Source organism: Myiozetetes cayanensis, unplaced genomic scaffold (genome assembly GCF_022539395.1).
Source record: "Myiozetetes cayanensis isolate MyiCay16 unplaced genomic scaffold, myiCay2020 scf3, whole genome shotgun sequence".
NCBI classification, from domain to species: Eukaryota; Metazoa; Chordata; class Aves; order Passeriformes; family Tyrannidae; genus Myiozetetes; species Myiozetetes cayanensis.
In genome coordinates this window covers 68,696,802-68,717,637 of record NW_026087521.1, presented here as the reverse complement: position 1 = coordinate 68,717,637, position 20,836 = coordinate 68,696,802, and the positions used below count along the sequence as shown (strand labels likewise).

The window sequence follows — 20,836 nt, the reverse complement described above, 5'->3', positions numbered from 1 at the left end:
GGCTGGAAGGGACATAACAGTTCAGCTGTCCAGTGAGCACATGGTGGCCTTGTGTGCTTGTATTTCCCAGACTGAGAGATGATGTCTTGATGTGGATGTTGTCTAATCCCTGTTTGTGTCCACCATGAATATCTCTTCCCTAACAAGCCTGGTGACACTGGAGTGGACTCCCAAGGCTAGAAGATGAGGGTAGTGATGGACCAAGTGTTGAATTAGTGCCAAGATTCCCTGTTCCTGTCCCTGTGCAGCTTTGTAATGAAGGAGTAGGCCACATTCTTTGGGGCAGCAGTTGTGATGTCCCAGGCTGGCAAAGGCCCACTCTGACATGCCCCAGTCTGCCCTGTTAGACTGGATTAAAGTGGCACAGATTTGGTAAATGATGCATCTGGTATTATGTTTTAGCTGGTCATGGTGGAGGGGAAGAGCTCTGTCAGTTTGTCAGGAAAAGACGTGAGGGATTTCAGTGACCTCTGGGAAGTCCCTGACTGACTTATTGCAAGGTGCACACATTGCTCAGTTGTCTGGGCTCTGGCAGGGAGAATAAAATAATCCCTGCTAAAGACCTTCTGAATAAAAGGGCCTGAAATTAAGTCGCACCCCTTACTCTGTTGTTTGAGGGATTGTTTTGCCTTCTTTGCATCAAATCCTTCTTCCTGTCCACAGTGAGCAATTTGCTGGAGTTCCATGCCAGCCATGTATGGAACACCCTGGTGTGGGACACAGCACCCAGAGCAGACCTCTGGCACACATGAGAGAGGATGTACTTTGAGACAGATGGGGTCATCAACCTGACACAGGTCTCACAGTTTGTCCAGAGAGACAAACACCTCCATTTCTATGTGTTTAAAACGTCAGACTGCTAAAAAAAAAAAAAAGCCTCACAGAAGGAAATTGTATCTTCCTATGTCTCTCTCTGAAGGACAGAAGAACCTTCATCTCTGGGATGAAGCTGTTATGAGTATTATAGTAGCAGCTTGTACATCTGAAGCTTTGTTGGAAGATACCCTCCTTTGAGCGGAACAGAAATCAGACCTTGGGTTAATTATTATACTTGGGTTCTTCAGTCTCACCAGTGCTATAACCTGGTCTAATGACAAACCAGCAATCTGTCAGGAAAGAGGCAGTGCCCAGAACTGGGGAGAGGAGGGAGATTCCTGTGCTGTTAAGGTCAGTGGCAGTTTTATCACAGTTTGGAAGAAGGGCCTTATACCACTCAAACTGTGAGTTGCCTGCACAGCGTGACCCAGTTACGAAGCACAAACTGAAATGTTAATCCTCTGTGGCTGCTCACAGGCAGCATAAGCTGAAGTGCCTCCAGGATGCTCCTCTTGCAGTTGCAGGGCCTTCAAGAGCAGAGTCATGACTGAGGGAAGTAAAAGAACTAAAACAGCTTTTGAGCACTGAGCGATGCACAAGAGCTCACAAGACTGCAGTGTGTTGACAGTCTCACCGTGATGATCTTGCACTTTGGGTGAAATTAGGGAGCTGGAGGCATAGGGATAAACAGGAGAAAAGTTTAGAAGAGAACTTTCTCCTTTGTGCTCTGTGAACCAAAGAGAGCAAAACTACCACCAGAGGATAAACCAATCTGACTTATTCCCAAGGCGTGTTGTCAGAGGTTACCTTTGCCACTGAAACTGGAACATCCTATCTCCAGGTATCTGTCCTGAGGTCTGAGAAATTTGGAGAGGAACTAAAGAGTGTTTATCTGCATCTTCCAGTTAGCATCAAGATTATCTGAGTTTATAGGATCTCTCTGGGTGACCTGGGGTATTTAAAAAGCTGAGAAGAGCACAACAGGATATCTTTCGTGCTGAGGGATGAAAAAAGAGTATCTCATGCTGAGGGATGAGGCCTCACTAAACATAAGCTCTGAAGAGAAAAATAAAACCTGTGGTTTCCTTTTTGGCTCTCTGAGCTTCATTTGAACTCCCTTGCCCGTTGTCTTTGTCTGTAAAGGAAGACAAAATAAATACATAAAACTGCCCAGTGGGACCTATTTGTTATCTCTGGAAAGTTCCTTACACTTTAAAGGGGGTAGAAAAAGTGCATTGCAAGATCTGAAAGCAAGATGCAAAGAGTGCTGTGTTTTTCATCTCAGCAGCCACACAGCAAACCAAAGACAGCATAGTGGTTAAAAACAAAATAGCCTTTGCTATCACAAAGCTGCAGCCACAGATTTGCTGTAGCACTGCAGTGTGTGTCAACTGGAGTCAGTTGTTCATGGCCACAGGTTTTCAAATTTGATGACTGCTTTTGAGAGCTTGTCCTACTAAGTCTCTTTGTCCTGAAGGCATAGGTTGAACAAAGTGGTCTGGATGTGAGGTTTCCACGTGCTTTTAGTTTCTCTTTCCCTTTTTATGAACTCATGGTTTAGAAGACACAAAAAGAAGAAACCAAGGTATTGCAGACCTTATTTAAATACAAATCACCATATCAAAAACCTGTGCTTCCCCTGGGTTGTGCATAAATTTGTTTCCTTCCTTCCTTCCTGGTGAAGGGGTGACTTGTCTGTGTTTCCAGCAGCTCCACAGGCACACAGGGGAAGAAATCTTGCAGCCAGGACACTGCCTGACACAAAGGGAAGAATCCTTTGTTGCTTTGTGTTGACATATGCAAAACTGAGAATCTGGCCCTCAGGTTTTACACCTTAGAGTATTTTGTGGATACTTTTGCTTCTATGCAATATTCTCTCTTACTGTGTCTTATTTATTGTCTCTATCAGCAAGTGTGGTTTGCAGTAATTAAATTGACAGAGGTTTGTTATCCTGGAGTGAATTTGTATTACTGGGATTTTTAGCAAGACACAGCATTTATTTGTTGGAGGAAAAAGATATTTTTAAAACAAAATGTTGACCTTTTTGCCAGTGAGGAGTACTTGTCATATTTGATTTTGAGTTCCTTCATGTGGTCTTTATTACTGTGCTAGTTTTCTGGTGCTGGGAATCACGTCTGCATGGAAGCAGCAGAAATGCTAGAACTATTTCATCTGCATCTTGCCTCGGGCAGGTTGGGATGTGCTGTGTTAACGAGACAAGGAGCTGGGAACTGACCAGAGAGCTCAGAGCAGTGACAGCAGCAGTGACCTGACCTGGCCTTCACCACCACAGACACTGATAGACCTGCACTCATGGGGCCCTTCCTTGTAACTAAGGCCGGTGAAGGGCCATTGCCACGTGAAAAGAACAGATTTCATTTTGAAATCGAGTACTCTCCAAAACGAGCTCTCAGTATACTTGACACCACCATGTGTTAACACTTCTGTAACCTTAAGCAGTGGGAAAACAGGGAAACAGCATAAAATGTTGTAGTTCTCCTTTGTTATATGTGAACCTTTCTCATGTACACCACGGCGTGGTGATTTAAGTGTGCATCTTGTCCCTCATCTTTAGCAGAAGGACACTTCTAGGGAATATGACTATAACCTTGTCCATACCAGTTAAATACGATTGTTTTCCAAGGCAGTTTGCATTGTGCAGATTCCCTTTGGGTGTGTGGTCATAGTGCATTTTAAGAGTACCCTGTAATAAGTAAAGTGTCAGTTCTGTGCAGGATACCAGTTAGTTAATCAAGGGCATGACTTCAGGTGGAGTTGATCAAAATAATATAAAACGTCTCCTAGAGTTTGCCTCTGTTAATAAACCTGGCCTATTTAAACCAGTGCAAGTTCATTGGTAGGCAAAGCCTTAATCCTTAAAATGCAGCAAAACCAGTAAAATTATTTGTAACTTGAATTGGTCCTTGCAGACCCTATAATTTTGTTGAGTAAGAGGGAGAAGGTTTTAACTAATTGCATTAATCTGTACAAATTACTTTTGTGGACCCATTTGGGCCAGTAGACTAAAACTGGCATAAAAGCATAGAAATTTTGACTATTGAAAAGCTCTGAGCAGGGAATGTTCCCACGGTGCAAGAATCCTTTGAGTCAGGGTGCTTTAATACTGTAATTCATGGGTTGTCTACAGGGGGAACATAAGAAAGTTAATCTAAGCTACCTTTTAAAAAAGATTAATTAAACCTCATTAGAACTCTGTATGGACACTCATTCTGAGAATTAAAGGAAGTGGGAAGGGAGGGAAGTTTAATTAATAGCACTTCAGTTCTACATGAGAGACTTTAAGCACAGTTTATCTTAACAGCTTTCTGTTCTTAATTCAGTTAGTGTAATTCCAATTTAATTTAATTCCAGATAGACAAATTGGGATAGGGAATAGTGGGTTTTGAATTGCCCAGATCACTATAGGTGAGGTCCTCAGGCGGTGGCTCTCACTTCTTCACTTTTAGGATCAACCACAGACCTGGGAGCCATCCCAGGTGCCACCAGCACCGTGAGTGGTGTCTCCCAGCTGTGGCAGTGGTGGCACCAGGCACAGAATAGGGGGGACTTTGCTCTCCATGGCTGAGTTGTGTCTGTGCAGGTAACAGAGTCAGCTGATGCTGTTTGGGGTCACTGGTGCAGCCCCTCCTGGTCTGTCCTGCTCGTGAGAAGAACAGCAGGAGGAGTTTCCAACAGAAAGGCTGTGCAGGGTTGTTTTGCAGTGTTTCCAACATGGGCTTTCCTGTGGTTTTCAGAGTGACCACAGGTTCCAGTCAAGACCTGGGCCGAGCTGCTGCTGGGCACAGAGCAGCTTGGCTGGTCCCCTGTGCAGGTGCCACTGTGCCCCTGCCTTCTCACTGCCTAATGCTCTCTGTCTGAGCACAGGCCTGGCAAAGAAGCTTCCTGCCAGGGGATTCCAGAGCCAGCCCATGTGCCTGTTCTCCTGCTCCTTGAGCCTTTCCTGGGGCTGCACGTGCTCTCTGCATTTTGAGCACAGACATTTGGCTGATAACAGCTTCTCCCATCATCTTCCTGGCTGCTTCATCACCTTTTACCTTCCATATGTTGCCTTCTGACTCTTTTCCTCCCCAACCCCATCTTGCTTTCTCATGGGGCAGAAGGGAGGAAGGCAGAGAGGGGAGTAACTGGCAGCACATCAGTCACACGGAGCACAGCTTGGAAGCCCATCCTTGCAGGCAGCTCCTTCTCTGATCTCAGAGTCCCTGGATTATGCCCATAAATTGGGTCAAGACCCAGTAGCAGCCTGTTGCTTGCCTGTTTCTCTGTCTATGCTATGGAATTTTATGCTTATGGGAAGAGATGTTTCCATTTAAACTGACAGGGTGATCAAAACAAACGATATTAAACGTCTCAGCTTCTGCCTCTTTCCAAGAAGGTGCACTGAGAGGGGGAAGAACTGTTAAAGGTATGGAAGCTCCTGCTCTGCCACACCACCCAAGCCCCATCCTCAGGCTTTTCCTCTCCTGCTCTGTGGTTGGAGGTGCCAGAACCAGCAGCCCATGGGTGCAGTGGGTACCAGGCTGGTGGCACAGGGACTTCTGCAAAGGGCAGCAGCTTTGTGGTGTATTTCTTCCAAAAATAAAAAGGCTAATCAGTTATAATTTGCTGAAGGTGGGGGAATGATGGAATGAGTCTCTTGGAGGCATCCTTTCTCCCTTGCTAAGCAGACAGGGTTAATTGTCTGTTATCAGTAATTTCACAGTCTCGCCCTTAGTTTTGCTGCAGCTGCAGAAGAAACAACTATGAGACAGGGTGATGTGCAACACGAGCTGTGAAATTCATTAACTTGCCACTACCCAATTACTACAAGCAATTAAAAGGTAAACAGTTCTTCATGTGATAGAGCAGGATTTGGATTACGTTACTTGATTTAAACCATTATCTCTTGAGAGCCTCCTCCTGTTGCCAGTGAGCCACACAAATAACACATCGTGGCCTTAGTGGTCTGGATGTCCCCCAGAGACTGTGGACGTGTCCCCTTGGTTTAGGTTGCTTGTTGGTCTCCAAGGAAAAAAATACATCCCTCATTCCTCCTGTGTCACTCAAGAGCCTTTCTTGGGGTTTCCTTTAGTTGAAAAGAACAAAACCTTGGAAGAAGCTGTGGGATATTTCTTTTGTTTGTCAAAATGTCTGAATGACATGAGGACAGATGTTTGGGCAGTATGAAGCTGATGCAGCTCTGCTAAAGCCCCTGGATAGCAGAGGGGGAACTGGGCAGCAGGGTTGCCTGAAAAGCTCTAGAAATGTGGTTATACACAGAGCTGTGTTGTTAACATTTGAAACAGAAGCAGGGAGAAGGCTTGCTCCCTGCAGGTGGCTGTGTGATATTGTGTGGATTAAATCAAAGCCAGGGCTGAGGGCAAAAAGACTCTTGTTTCAGTAGTAGGGTCATATTGCCAAGAGGCATCTGTTGGTTTCAACCACACAGGTTTCCATTACTTTGGTTGCTGCAGGAATTCTGAGTGCTGCTGGATTTTGGCAGAGTATGGAGTTGCCATTCTCTGGCAGGTGATGGAGGAGGGAAAGTCGGCCCTTTAGAGCCACTCCTGCAGTCACATCCTTAATGCATCTGGGGAGCACACTGCTTAGTGCTGTAAACTCAAGATTTTGTGTGCTTGTGTTTCTGTGTTTCCTCTTATTCTCTGCACACTGGATTGCTGAGAGAGGGTATCCATTCTAGAGCCAATCAGTTGCTTTCCAAGTATTTTGAATCTGTCATGACATTTTTATTGAAATTGAATCTGTCATGACATTTTTATTGAAATTAAACTGTTATGTAGAAAAGTGTTGCTTTCAACAAAGCTTTAGCTACAAGCCAGGAGGGCTCCTTCAGGCCTGGGTACCTGGGCTCCTAAATTTATGCCTTGTGGGATTGATGGAAGCTCAGCCTCCTTGGGCAGGAGAATAATCACAAAGTGCCAGGATAAACAGGTGATCTGCTGCTTCCTGGCTGACAGGGATGAGTGCTGGTGATGAAAATGGCGTTGCTACCAGAAATAGCAAAAATTTTAAAAATCCAGAAGGCAGAGCTCATCTGCTCAGTCTGTTCAAGTGTGTTCCAGAAAAGAAGATGACTCCTGGAGTAGATTCAGTCACCTGTGAAGGGTGAAGCAGCTTGGAGGATGCTGAGGGTGGAATGCTCATTAATGGTTTAAAAGGGGAGTGTGACTCTGAAAGGCGGTGTCAGAAATCCTCACAAGCAGGTCAAAGCAGTCAAGTTAATGTTTGTGGCTCCGCAAAAGCATTTTGTGGATCCCTTCAAAGGAGCCTGGAGGCACTGAGGGAGGGCTCTGCCATCCTTTTTGTCTTTGAATATCCACCTGAAAATAAATGCAAGATGGATTTTCTTGTAATAAATGAGAAAACACTCAGAGCCAAGAGTAGGTAAAGGCCTGGAGTGTTCAAAGTCAGCAATTCCCCAGCAAGGTTAGATGAGCTTAACGTGTATAGATCAGCAAGAACCTCAGGAGGAAGCCTAAAAAAGAAGAGATTTATCCTCTTGGACGTTAAACATCACATCTAATTATTTGGTAACTCACAGGCTGGTCTCTGCAGGGGCTGCACATGCACTTCTGTGCACGTGTGTTATTTGCCTGGGAGTGTAATGTGACAGTCCTAAAGCACTTGTAAATGCACATAAACTGACTCCAGCTTGACATTATTCCATAAAGAGCTCTTCAGAGACACCTTCGTACAGATTCCTTTGGTGAGTTGTTTCAAAGTCACATGAGCTTATTTGAGTGCTCTGGTCTGTGCCCAGGGGAGTCACTCAACTGGGAATCAGAAACCTCTAACCCTAAACCTATAAAAGGTAGAAATTCGTACCATTATTTTTGCTGGAACTTTATTAACAAACTGGCTGTTGAGCTTCTGCTTCAGGACTCTAAGCACCGTATTTAAAGCCTCAAAGTAACTTCCTTACTACCAGTCATTTCATATCTTCTATTAATCTTCATCTTCTGCTTTGTCTTTCACAGTCTCATAAGAAATGTTTAGTGACAGGTTAAGAAAATTAACGCATTGGATTTCTGGGGGTCAGGGGAAGAATGGCCTGTTATTGGTGTTTGATGCTTTCTGGAAAGCAGAATGCTGTTGCTGGCTCTCCCGCTGCAGCCAAGCCATTTGAAAAACTCTCACCAGCTGCACATAAACCATGTCTGGGTGTTTAGTGTTCCTTATCTTTTGTCTGTGTCTCAGTGCCACCAGTGAAAGGAAGGTAGAGACAGAGCATCTTCCCACACTGACATTGACACAACTTGGCACGTGCTGGGGAGTCAAGTGAATATGACAAGATCTTTATTTCTGAGGCAGGCACAGGGCCCTGAAGTGCTGACTCCTGTCAATATGACAGTGGCAAGCTTTTCTCCCTCCCCTGACTGCTGTTGCTATGAGAAAAGCAAGAGGCAGAGGCTTTACCAGTCTGCCAGTGACTTAGGATAAAATGGAGATAGGAAAAAATATTGTGAGGCAGCATTCTCGTGGGTTCATGATGATTTAGTCATGAATTGTGCAACTGTATCTGCCCAGCATGTGCAGAAAGGACACCAGTGCCCAGGAATGGGTATGTAATGCACAGGGCAGTTGTAAACTGGTATTAAATTATTCACCCAACAGGGGTTATTCTGACTTTAGAGCATTTGAGAATTTGATGTATAAGTCTTAACCTTTCCCACTTTGTTCTTTGCCATGAGGTAATACCTCTTTGTGAACACAAAATAGAGGTTTACTGAAAATGGATTCATTGGGAATTCTCAGCCCCCCGCACTGGGCTCAGAGAGCCCTCTCAGAGAGAAAACTGCTTTCTTCCAGCTTGTTCCAGTCTGCAAAGGTGTGACCTCTCTTTCCTCCCAGCCAGGCACATTTTCCTGTTCTACTTTTGGACTGCAGCAGAGAAACCCCCACGGGGCAGAGGGCACACATAGTTCAAGCAGATCAGGTTCAGCTTAGTCAACACAGGCTTTGACAAAGCAAAATTTAGTCCTCGCTTGAAGCAGCTTTGCTCCTGTTTTGAATCTGTTTCCTAAAGGCTAAAAAATGTCACAGTTGTCTGCTTGGGATGAAAGTGGCCTGAGTCATCAGGGAAACCCAGGAGGAAGTACCTGACATTTTCTAGCCTGGCAAACACAGGCAAGTGGGAGAGAAGAAGGTTGAAGGAGGTGATCCTTCCCCTCTGCTCTGCACTCTTGGAGGTCACACCTGCTGTGTCCAGTTCTGGGCTCCTCAGCACAACAGAGACATGGACACAATGGAGACAATCCAACAAAGGACCATGAAGATGATAAAGGGACAGGAACATCTGTCACGTGAGGACAGAGTGAGAGAGCTGGGACTGTTCAGCCTGGAGAAGAGATGGCTCAGGGGCATCTTATCAGTTGCTACAAACACCTGAAGGGGGAATATAAAGAAGATAAAGCCAAGCTCTTTTTGTGATGCTCAGTGACAGGACCAGAGGCAATGGGCACAAACTGAAACAGGAGAGGGTCCCTCTGGACATCAGGGAACACTGGGCTACTGTGAAGGTGATTGAGCAGAAGGGGTCAAGAACAGCACTTGGCAAAAGTACCAAAGCAATCCATCCTCTCCCACATGTTCAGAGGACTCAGTAGTTAAGCTGGTTCTTTATTTCTGGAAGCTAGTTACTCTATCAATTATTGACCATCTTCATCTTGATGGTTAAATAATTTCTAGCACAGATTGTTTATGCTTAAGGGCTACCACAAAGTCCCGTGTGGCAAGTTTTTACATCCCTGCTTGCCAGAAGCATCAACAGACTCTGCAAGAAAGCCTGCACTGAGCATGACTTATTTCCTTTCTCTGCTTGTGCATTTGTCCTGCTACCACTGTTAGCAAGGAAATGTTGAATTTAGTTACCTTCTGATCTGACACTGCACGGCTGATTCTGTGCACTGTGTTACCCTTGCAAAGGCTGAGAAGAATCCATTATCACATCTGATACCTCCATGGGTTTACTCCACGTGTAAATGGAGATGCTCCTCCGCAAAAGTGATTCCATCTGTGCAATACTGGGGGGTTTGCTCTGCAGGGCTGACTTCCAGGGAACACGGTGGGCAGCTGGAGGTGAAGGAGCCTGATACCTGCTTCTGCTTGGGCCTTCTGATTTATGTTGAAGCCCAGGGGATATAAGAACAAGTCTTTGAGTTTTTCAGTAGAGTGCTGTGCATGTCCACTGAAAATGGGTGGGCTTAGTCAATAAAAGTGCCACAGTGCTGTAGAGAAAACAGCAATTGTATACACCTGGGGACGATTCCAGAAGCCTCTTCTCAACCAGGTAAACCAAAACATGACTTTGCTGCTGTAGGTTTGTCTGAGAGCATTGCAAGATCAGTAAAAGTTGGATTATTAGCCTTTAAGTGTGTGCATTTGTCTGTTCAGAGGAAGAGGGAGGGATGCAGATCTCAGTCCAGAATGTGACCCAGAGCATAACTGGGGGCCTCTGCTGTGCCACCAGTGGTGCAAGTGGCAAGGACTGGGGCCCCATTTATGCCCATGGTGATTTCTTGCCTGCCCTGAGGTGAGGCTGGTCTGTGTTGCTCAGGTTCCAGATGTGATGCAATGAAAGGTGTTACTTGCACCAAAGTGGGATAACAAGCAGTCACGGCCTGTAGGAGCACTGCTTTCCAAAGCTCTTATAAGCAAGGCTTGTCTCTGACGCAACCAAGCAGCAGCTCTCGCTGTTTCTGTGGTCAGCAGAGTGTGCACTGCAGCCTGCACACCCTTATCAATTCTCCAGCAGTGTTGGCTGAATAACGTGTGTTTTCACTCCAGATATTATTCTGTGTCTGCCTTGCAGTGTGTCTTGTGACTTCTAATTTCAGTTTTCCCTGGGAGTGGCTTGGGCAACTATTATTATCCCGTATGTGTCAGATTATCACCACTGCATGAGTGTTTCTTTCAGTCATATTGATCTGACTCGTCATTTACAGAAAGAAATGTGATTCTTGATGCGTTTCCCTTCCCTCCGAGGAATCTGCTGCTTTTGAGCAGAAAGCAGTAATGTTTCTGAGCTGTTTTCCTGTGTGGTTAAGACAGGGCAGTACACGAGGCCAGGACCTCACTTTGCTTTGGGGCCTGACCCTGTAAATGCTTCTGGCAATGTGTTTCCTGTCACACAGCACCAGGTCAGGACTCCTACCGCTCCCTGTTGGCCGAGCAGGGTGAGTCCAGCCACCAAGGGTGCCCCTGTGGACCCACACTCAGGTGCCCCACAGGCTGAGGGTCAGGGGGTGTTATTTGGCCATGAGCTGAGCTGTACACATGGGCAGAGGGCTTTACCCTTCCAGTCAGTCAGGTTACCAGAAGTGATCATTGCTGAAATGATCATTAAATAATCCAGAAGTCTGCCCTTTATTCCTTTCTTCCGCGAGTCCAGCAGTCGGTAACCCAGGCATTGGCTCACGGCTGTTCCTGCCTGGTGTCCCTGTGGTAAAGCTGCTCCTACATCAAGGACCAAGACATGCTGTGCCTCCCCCAGGACCCTTCTGCACCAGTACCTGTTGCTGTACAGGTGCTGCTCAGCTGAAGTGTTAAAGCTCAAGCTGAGTGCTACATCATTTAATCCATGGCCAGCGTACACTTCAGCACATCCATGAGCTGCAGGTGGTCATGAAGCAGTTCCTCCATTGTATCCAGTTTTTAGGGCACATTTAGACACTGGTGATACTTTTTAATGTCTGATTTATTAGGTAAATGGTCTTACAATATTGTGTGCTGAAGAGGGAAGTGAAGAGCAGCTGAGCAGTACCACCATTTCTAGATGTTACTGGTGGTGGGTGCTTTTAGTCAGAACTGGAAACCACAGAGGACCTGTGACCTTTCATAAACACTCAGCAAAACACTGAGTTACTGCTGATCAGTTAAAAGCAGTTTGGTGTTTAACAGTTCTCAGTGATTGTTTTCAGGCACAGATGAGTGAGGGGTTACCTGGACAATGTGCAGTTGTCCAGCCAGAGCTGAAGCAGCTGCAGTAGAGATGAATGCAGAGAGGCTCATGTGGCAGAGGAGATCAGCAGATGACAGGGGACTTGCCCAGGGCCTGAAAGAGGAGCTCAGGATGGATGTGGTTTATTTTGAAACAGCAGATGTGAAGGGGACAAAGCAGAGGGTTAAACCATAAGGAATCGGGCATGAGGGAGTGATGGCCAGGTGGAGATCCAGCTCAGACACAGAACTGGCATCAAGGAAAAGCAGCCAGGTAGCAAGGAGAACAGCCAGCAGAGGTTGGTTTCTAGTCTCTTGCCTTACCTGAGACATTCTATAGAGAAGTCCTATTTTAGGAAGAAATAGTTCCCTGTGAGGGTGGGGAGGCCTTGGCACAGGTTGCCCAGAGAAGCTGTGGCTGCCCCTGGATCCCTAGAACTGCCCAAGGCCAGGTTGGACGTGGCTTGGAGCAACCTGGGCCAGTGGAAGGTGTCCCTGCCTGTGGCAGGGCAGGGAACTGCATGATCTTTAAGGTCCCTTCCAACCCAACACATTCTCTGATTCTACACATGGAAAATCAGGAGACTGTGACCTTATGTGGGGTTGCAAAATCCCCCAGCTATTCCTCTGAACATATCTTTGTTCTTTCCTCTCTGCTTTTGCAAGAAGCCCTTGTGCCCTTTAAAAGCACAGTAGGAGTTTGTGGGTAATTTACAGAACTAACAGGCACACCTGAGCAGTTCAGAGTGTCCATTGTCCTGGAATGACTTATGGGTTTGACTCATGGGGTTTTGTTCCCAAGCCCAAGAAAAGTTTTGTTCTATCAGTTCAGCAGGCAGGGCAGCATCTTCATAAAGAAGATACATCAATAGCCTGTAGTCTTCAGGATATATGGCCCTTTGGGGAGTACTTATGTATTTACATATCAAAAAAAATCATGCATAGGGCCCTTTTAATGCTTTTGAATTACTATATACAATTTTTTGGTCCTAAATGATTTAATTACAGGTTAATGAAGTTTGGGATATGGATATTGTGTTAAATGCAGAAATACATGCCTTTGTTCTTGATAGACCTTCTCCATTTGCAATGGTATTCACTTATTCAGGACGCAAATCCTCATTTTCCATGCCCTGAGAGCAGGGCAGGCTCTTGTCATAATATAACATTGTCATCCTTCCAGAGATAATGATGTGACTTGTTGCATTTCAAAACAGTGTGACTGAGATGAGGATTTGATCCAGCAGCCCCACTCTTCCAAAAGTACGAAGGTACTTGCAGAAATTTGGTATTGAGCTATTTTGGCCCTCAACTGAGAAATAAATAGGTCAGGCAAGGCCTTTGAAAAGAATTAAATAGATACATCTCACACTCGCAGAGAAGCATGAAACTCTCCTGCTAAAATGAAATTGGGTTCATGAAAGGTCACAGTTATCTTTTAAAGCAAGTTTTTGCATGTCTGCAGAGCAAATATTGCATTAAAGATAAGGGGAGAGTCTCTGTTTTACTGATAATGCTCCAAGTTTTCTTTTTTCCTCCAAACTGTGGTAGAGCTTCCTACAAGCTGAGCAGTCAGCCTGCTAGATATGACTTTTGCTTTGTTGGTCTGTAGTGACAAACCAGTAAGGCATCAAGTAAATACAAAGAAGAACCACGAGTTACCAAAATAACAGCAAAAAACTTTCTATTTATTATTTTATTGGTGACTTTTAAGTCCTGTCATCAGTTTTTCATGAACTATTTTGGCAGGAATAGCTATCCCAAGCTGGCTTAACTCTAAAGCTAATTTTGCCTTTATAAGCACAATCACAAGTTTGGTGAAGGGTCTAAAAAGGACTTCATATAACTTTAAATATATAGAGATATTGATGTAGATAGATGTATAAATGTTTAGATGTATCTATCTTTACATACAGATATATGAAATACTTATATTCTTATATATAAAGTATTATAACCATGCTTTCCTCTATCCTAAACTTCCATCAGAAGTGCCTTCCTACTGAATTTGGTGTCACACAAGCGAGTCATTTTGCCTGTGGCACAGTGGATGGGGTAGAAACCTCTGGTGGAGAGATAAGAGTTTAAATGCACCCTCAGGGCTGGCAGATAAAGCAAAACAGCAGCTTTCCCTGACTTCCTAAAGCTGATCTGCTGTAGGGGGTGTCCTTCATTCCCTGTGGAGCTCCCTGGCCCTATAGGGTGCCAGCAAGGACTATTTCAGCTTTCCAAACCTAAACTTTCTACCTGGGCTGGGCTGGTTCATAAATAAGTGATGGTGTCTTTCAGATCACATGGAGAGCTCAGGTTTGGAAAGCTGAAATAGTCCTTGCTGAACTTTAGGATGTACTTGTATGTGGCTAAATAGAGTCCCAGGGGGTGTTTGTCATTGAATAGCACAGCAGAAAGAAATGCAGGAAAAGCACTCTTTTACAAGTTGAGGAGCCTGTTAACACTCCTGCTCTCCCAGAAGCTCCTCAGCAATTAAATGGTTTAAGGCAACTGCAGGAAAGCCTGGAACAATGGCCAGTGCAGGAAGGATGTTGCAGGTGGATACAGCACATTTGTGTCAAGGTGCAGAGCTGAAGAGAAGTCAGCACAGCTCCAGCAGACACCAGCTGTTGTTTTGGGACTTTTCAGTATGTTTTTAAAAGCATCCCATGGATGCAGAGCTGAGGAAAAAGTCAGGCTGTGTCAGTACTGGGTGGGTTTACACTGTAAAGCTGGTATTTATTCTGTGGCCTCTTCACTGCAAAAGTGTAAACTAAAAGGGAGTGAAGTGAAAAGGGAATGGGAGTTAGCACTGCTATGGGGAGAGCAGAGGTGAAGGTTGAGGGCAAGACTAAAGAAGAAGCTGATTCAGGTGATTTAGGAGTCAGGATTTTGAGAGAAGAGGATGTTTCTCATGCACAAGGAACCGATGGGCTCTCCAGGCACAGCAGCTGCAGGACAGCAGTGGTGGGGATGAGGTGAATCTGTGACCCACGTGGAATTCAAATTCTGCCCAAATTCCAGTTCTGTCCAAATTCAAATTCTCTGCTGGCCATTACTCATTTTCCATTCATAAACTTTTCTGAAGTGAAGAGCAGCCGAGGGGTGAAGTCAGCCATTCACAAATACTTCTGATAGTCACCCCAGACTCTGGTTAATGAGTCACACTGAGCTGTGAATACATCCTGAACGTCAGGATCCTTTCACATGCTGAAGGAAGTGTTGCAATTTTACTCACTTGATCTGCATATTGCTCTCTGGAGGCTTTCATCCCAACGTGTCTCTTCTTACAATAATTCAGGGGCACATTATGAAATCTGGGATTCTGCAAAATTCAAGCAGAGCTCTTGCTGAGCATGGCATTTAGGATCTTAAATTCTGCAACATGATGTGTCAAGCATATGGCCACATAGCAACACACTAAAATGTGAATTTGCTCCATGTTGCAGGAGGAATCCTGCACATGAGCGTAGAGGGCTCTGCTCAGACAGTGCAGGAGCACACACACTGCAGCTGTAAGCCAAAGGCAGAATACCACTCTGCAGGGCTTTTCTGCAGCCTTACAAGCCCACTTGTGAGTGAAAGTGCAGAGTTAACAGCTAAAGGCCAAAGATTTTCCCTGTGGGTGACACTTGCCGTGCTAATTATAATATGACTTTTGCCTGGATAATAATGGCAAGTGCTGGGGAAGGGGTCAGGAAAGAGAACAAGCTTCTTCACTGTAAATATTTATTGTTGAAAATGCCCTGGAAGAAATACTTCTGAGAGTCTCAGTTTCACCTTGTCCTTAATGCTGCTGGTATGGCTGAGCTGGCAGTGACACCCTGTGGTACCAGACGCTGTCTGTTAAGGAGTTCGCTGTAAGACTGCAAGAGCAAAAAGTCCAGTGATGTTTCTAATTCCTCTTCAGTGGACCAGACTTTCCATCCTCCCAGAGTGTCCTTGCATTAAGGAAGATGCACCTTCCTGGATTTAAATGCCCTGGAAGTAGCTCTGGCCTGACTCACATCTCTTGGCTTTACAGTGAGAGGACTCAGCTGCAGGAACAAACCCGGATTGCATCACAGTGCACCCTTGCCATGGCTCAGTGAAAATGCTTGCCCTGGTGAGCCAGGAAAGCTTGTGATTGGAAGGGGCTCATTATGGGTATTTTCTCTTTTTCAGGGGGTCCACGAGTCGAAAGGTGTGACTGAAGATTACTTGAAGCTGGAATCCCTGATCCAGAAGGTCGTGTCTCCTTACTTGGGCACATACGGTCTGTACTCCAGTGACGGACCCTTCACGCACTCTTCCTGCATCCTGGGTAAGAATTTGGGCTCCATCTGGCACAGCACAGAGGTTTCCCCAAAACCTTGCTCTGTACAGTACCAGGATCCTCACAAGAGACAACTTGCAGTACTCCATGAGGCAGTCAGGCTCCTTTTCTACGCCCCTGCTCTTCGCAGTGTGCAGAGTCACAGTGAAACTTGCCACTGGCAGAAGATGAAAACAGATCGTCATAACAGTGCTCAGTAATAAAAATCAGTAAAAATGAGTCTAGAGTGTGTTTAGCATTGCCATTCTGCCTTTTAACAAGACAGCTTTAACACAGGGTGTTTTATGGACAGGGAGAGGAAGAAGCAAGAAGCCACTTCTGAAGTGCTCAGTAGTTCATTAGTGTTCATTGGTACACAAAGATCCTAAAGGGCTGTTAAAATTAGGGAAGAGAGCAGGAATTTGTCTTAGAGCAGACTAATGCATAAGCCTTTAAACATGTGAAAGCTTTCTGCAGAGCAGAAGGTAATGAGGTGTTCTCCATCCCAATGGAGGTAAGAAAAATAGAGTGAGCCACGCATTGCAGGGAAATTCAGGTTACATGGAAGGAAAAATGTCTAATGTCACATGAACTGCCTCTGGAGGCTGTTAAATCTTTGCTGTGAGGCACTTTATACGTGTCACCTACATCAACATCCATAAGGGGCAGGGGGGTAAACGTGGGCCAGCCTGGTGGCAGAGGGTGAGGCAGTACCTTCTTGAGTCCCCTGCAGCTTGTTTTCTGTGATTCTCTGAGCTCTGAAGCATCCTGTGACTTCTGTGAAGGCAAGATTTGGCCAAGATGAAGGCCTTTTGAATATCCCCCATAGCAGTTCAATCTGTTGAAAATGCAAGGGGAATATAACCAGTGTAAATGAAAAAGGAAATGTGGTAGTACCTGAGTATTTTAATGTAAATACTGTGATGGCCTGCTTGAATAGAGCAAACAGAGGGGAAAATCAGTTCAATTGTGTGTTTTCTGTGCAGTCAATTTAATCTGTTTGCTTGTCAGAAATGGTCAGTAAGGAAGTTGATTTTCCCTTGAAGCTGAATGGAAGAGTGGTTGTGTTGCAGTAGGCATTTAAGAAACAAATCAGTTTTAGGTGAATAAATAGAGGCCACTTATTTATGGAAAATGGTTCAGAATTACCACTTTGTATTCATTGCTTGCCATTAAAATGCCACAAGCATTTAAATGGAGCACCAAACTGACAGTTTTCTGAATACAAGCTTTTGTATGTCAGAACAGAAAAAATTCACCCAAAGAGAATAAAACACTAGTGAAATGAATTGTTAGAAAATAAATGTTGTATTACATGACTGCAGAAGACAGGAAGGTTCTGGTGGGCCTCTTGCTGTGGTCTGGGGGTTGGAGCTGTAGCAGAACCCATGAATAGGTCTGACTGTAATCACTGAGCCCAGACCCAAGGAAGCTGAGTGCTCAAGTCTCTGCTGCTTTTAAACTGATGCATCCACTTCTGTCCAACTGCTTTAGTAACACATGACATGTTGTGACCAAAAGCCAGAGTTCCTGTGGCAGGGCAGCCCCAGGAAACCTCTGTTTGCCAGGTCAAACTCCTAACAAAGAGAAAGTCCAAAAGTGAACTTGGCTCAGTTGATTTCCCTGTCTGCTGTCACAGGCACAACTGCCAAATACAATTTAAGTACAGAAACTGGCTTTTTTAGTAGTACAGCACATGACTGGAATTTGTGTCCAGGTAAGCACATAATTACATATAAGTGTAATTTTGAGTGACTGGCACTTGTAAAGGAAATTGCATGGTTTGCAGGGAACATATACCAGCATCCTGATTTAAAGCAGACAATTTATTTTCAGTGCCTGTGGCTGACTTCCAGAGGGTGCTTTGATCCCTTGCTCCAGCCATGCAAAATGAGAGGAGCAGGAAGAAAGCTTCCAAAGTGAGACCTATTATTCACACCACTTTCTCTTTTGTTAGCTCCAGTGAGTCTGAGCAAAAAGTTTGCTTGCTGGTGATTTTTAGAGCACTCCAGCCTTAAACCTCTGCTGGAGAAAGAGCTCTGTGCTCCCATGCTGCCACCTGCTGCCTATTTTTTGGAAAAATCCCACTTAACAGCTGCATTTGGGCAATCAGTGGCTCGAGTGCAGGTTTGTTCCCCAAAAATAGGTTCCTGTGGGCACTGCCCTCCAGTTACCATTTCCAAACACTCCTGGTGCCTTCCCCACGTTTGGTCTGTGAATGATGCTTTGAATCTAATTTTTCCAGACTTAATAGAAAGACTGCCTACCTTAATCCCCAAATTTAAAGAGACTTGATTTTTCCGGGGTAGGTGGAAAACTTAAAAGTTCATCTGCTAGAAATGAGTGATTATAGCCTGAACAAGAGCAGAACCACACTTTCTGCTCTTGTATAAAGAAAATATTTACAATTTTATATCACCTCTCCCACAATATTTACTGTTTTGCTCCAGCTGCCGAAGTTGTATAAATATAAGTGAACTGCAGCTGTTATTTCCAAATATAGGTTTGGGGTCTTCAGTATGATAAAGAAAAGCAGGAAATCTGAAGGCTGTGGACCTACAAAACCAGTGAAACTCGTTCTTTGATAAAAGTTTCTGTCATTCAGGAGAGGGCTCGTGAATTTTGAACACTCGTAGTTATTAGTGCCATAAAAATAGAGTTTGTGGGTATGACTCTGGGTGCTTCTGTGTTCACAGAGAAGAGGTTCTTCAGGCGCTCCAAGTCTGGTGATATCCTGGCCAAGAACCCTGTGGTGAGGTCCAAGAGCTACAACAACCCTCTGCTGACGCCCGTGGCTGAGTATGAGACGGAGGGCATGGCCTCCAACGGGACCGGCATCCGCAGGCACTCCGTGTCCGAAATGACCTCCTGCCTCGAGCTCCAGGGCTACTCCAACCTCACCACCATCATGGACAACGGCTCCAAGAGCTCCGTGACGACCACGAAGAGCTCCCTGTCGGGAGAGCAGGAGAGGCCCAGCACCGGGTCGGTGCAGTGCTCCGGCAAGCTCAGCACAGCTGAGCAGCAGAAAGGACTCTTCCACCCTGTGGACGATCCACACAGGTCTTTTGAACTGGACAGAGACCCTTCCTTGATTCCAGTTCCCTCTTCCAGCCCCGAGAACATAGTGGATCAGATTTTGGAGTCGATCGACTCAGATTCCGAAGGCATTTTTATTGATTTTGGCCGGGGCTGTGCCAATTCCTCAGCGTACAATGTGGACGTGAACAGGCAGAGCATCATGTGAAGGAGACTGGGGGACAAACCTTGGGTTTTAGTATTATATATGGAAGTTACTAACACAAGGAGCCAGACTGTGGGCCAGCTGTTTATTCCAGGGCAGAACCTCTGTTGTAGGTCACCACAGCTCTGCTGAAGTAAAGAAACACAAGCAGGCAGGAATCTGCTGCAAGGGGGGAGAAACTCCAGCCACTTCTACCTGTCACTCTGCAGTGGGATTTCCTATTGTCTTTATGAACTTGGGGGCTCACAAGCTGACAAGTGTCTGGTAAAATGCTCTCGGTGCAGCTGGCAGTGTTTGTTCAGTAGCACAGCCCAGCAAATAGCTGTGCTCACTTTTAATTTTCTAAAGAGATTTCCTGCAGACGACAGGTTGTTCTCTGTGACACCTCAGCCAGGGTAAAAATGTATCCTTTAAAAAAAAGAAAACCAACCAAACCAACCCCAGGGGCTGTGGGCCTTTATACCACAGAATACAGTGATAAAGAAGTTTCTTTTAATCTTTTTTCTTGTACATCTTGTATGCACTCCTTTGCCTAATGGTGAGTGAGAGTTCTCGGAGAAAGGCAAATAAACAGAAATGTGCTTCCTGATGTCACGCCATGCCTCGTGTCCCATGTTCTGTTTCACAGCCAGTACTTGGTGTCTATGAGAGAGTTGTCTGGAAACTGGCTTTTAATTGTGTGTTAATTTGCTCGGAACATGACACTTCCAAGAAATCTGCGCTGTCAACTCCTGGAGCATCCGTTGTATGGAGAGATTCCATGACAATTCGACCTACTTGTTTCCTTAATAAACGAAAATGTGGCCTCTCGGGGGAGAATCCTAGTTGTATAAATATGTCTAAATTAAAGAAATGCCATAATGCACATGCTGTCATTTAGGGTAGATATTTGGGAGTGTGAACCTTGCAGCCCTCGTCCTCCTAAGAGCTGTGTCAGAGGGTCGATGCACAGGATACTGAGGTGAAGTAGAAATCCTGTCAAATTCTTAAGTCATGCTTAAAAGTTTCTCTTAGGCAGAGAAAAATAATTGATAAATAATGGCTTCTGCGTCCCAACAGTCTCAAACCTCAGCCAGGTAACGCACGATGTGGGGCAGAATCAGTGAGGAGAGAGGGGCTTAACACCAATTGGCAGCAGAACATGCCCTCAGTGGGAGCAGCTCTGGTGTCTGGGAGGATCTTTGGGATCCAATAGGTGAAGTGGTTTAGGAAGCAGGCACCAAACTAACCCTCTGAATTATTACTTAACTTGGAGCGATAGGGTATCCACAGCCGTGTTCTGAGGAAAATCCAAAGATAAGATTCAAACCTCTACAGGAAAACATAAAAAAATCTAGTGGATCAAGGCCTCTGCACACCTTTTTCCTTTAAGGAACTACAAATGTATTAAGAGTCATAAGCTTATTTAATAATTGGGGAATATTTAAGCAGAGTTTCAAGGGAGAGAAGGACTGCTGGGACCCTCCCACCTGAGCTTTTGCATGATTAGTGCCCTCCCCTCTGATAGAAGAGTGCACTGGCAATGAACTGA

General features: G+C 45.2%; 1 protein-coding gene across 6 annotated transcripts in view; it reads left to right on the top strand.

The window, feature by feature from the left end:
• The window catches only part of PRR5 (proline rich 5), a 75,385-nt gene extending 55,486 nt beyond the window's left edge, over window positions 1-19,899 (top strand). For all 6 annotated transcript variants that reach the window (XM_050323323.1, XM_050323320.1, XM_050323325.1 and 3 more), the window contains 2 exons: window positions 15,932-16,070; window positions 18,758-19,899. In XM_050323323.1, the coding sequence (XP_050179280.1) occupies window positions 15,932-16,070; window positions 18,758-19,308 (690 nt within the window). In that variant the 3' untranslated portion in view covers window positions 19,309-19,899. The remainder of the gene's footprint in view (window positions 1-15,931; window positions 16,071-18,757) is intronic.
• Window positions 19,900-20,836: the final 937 nt, after the last annotated feature.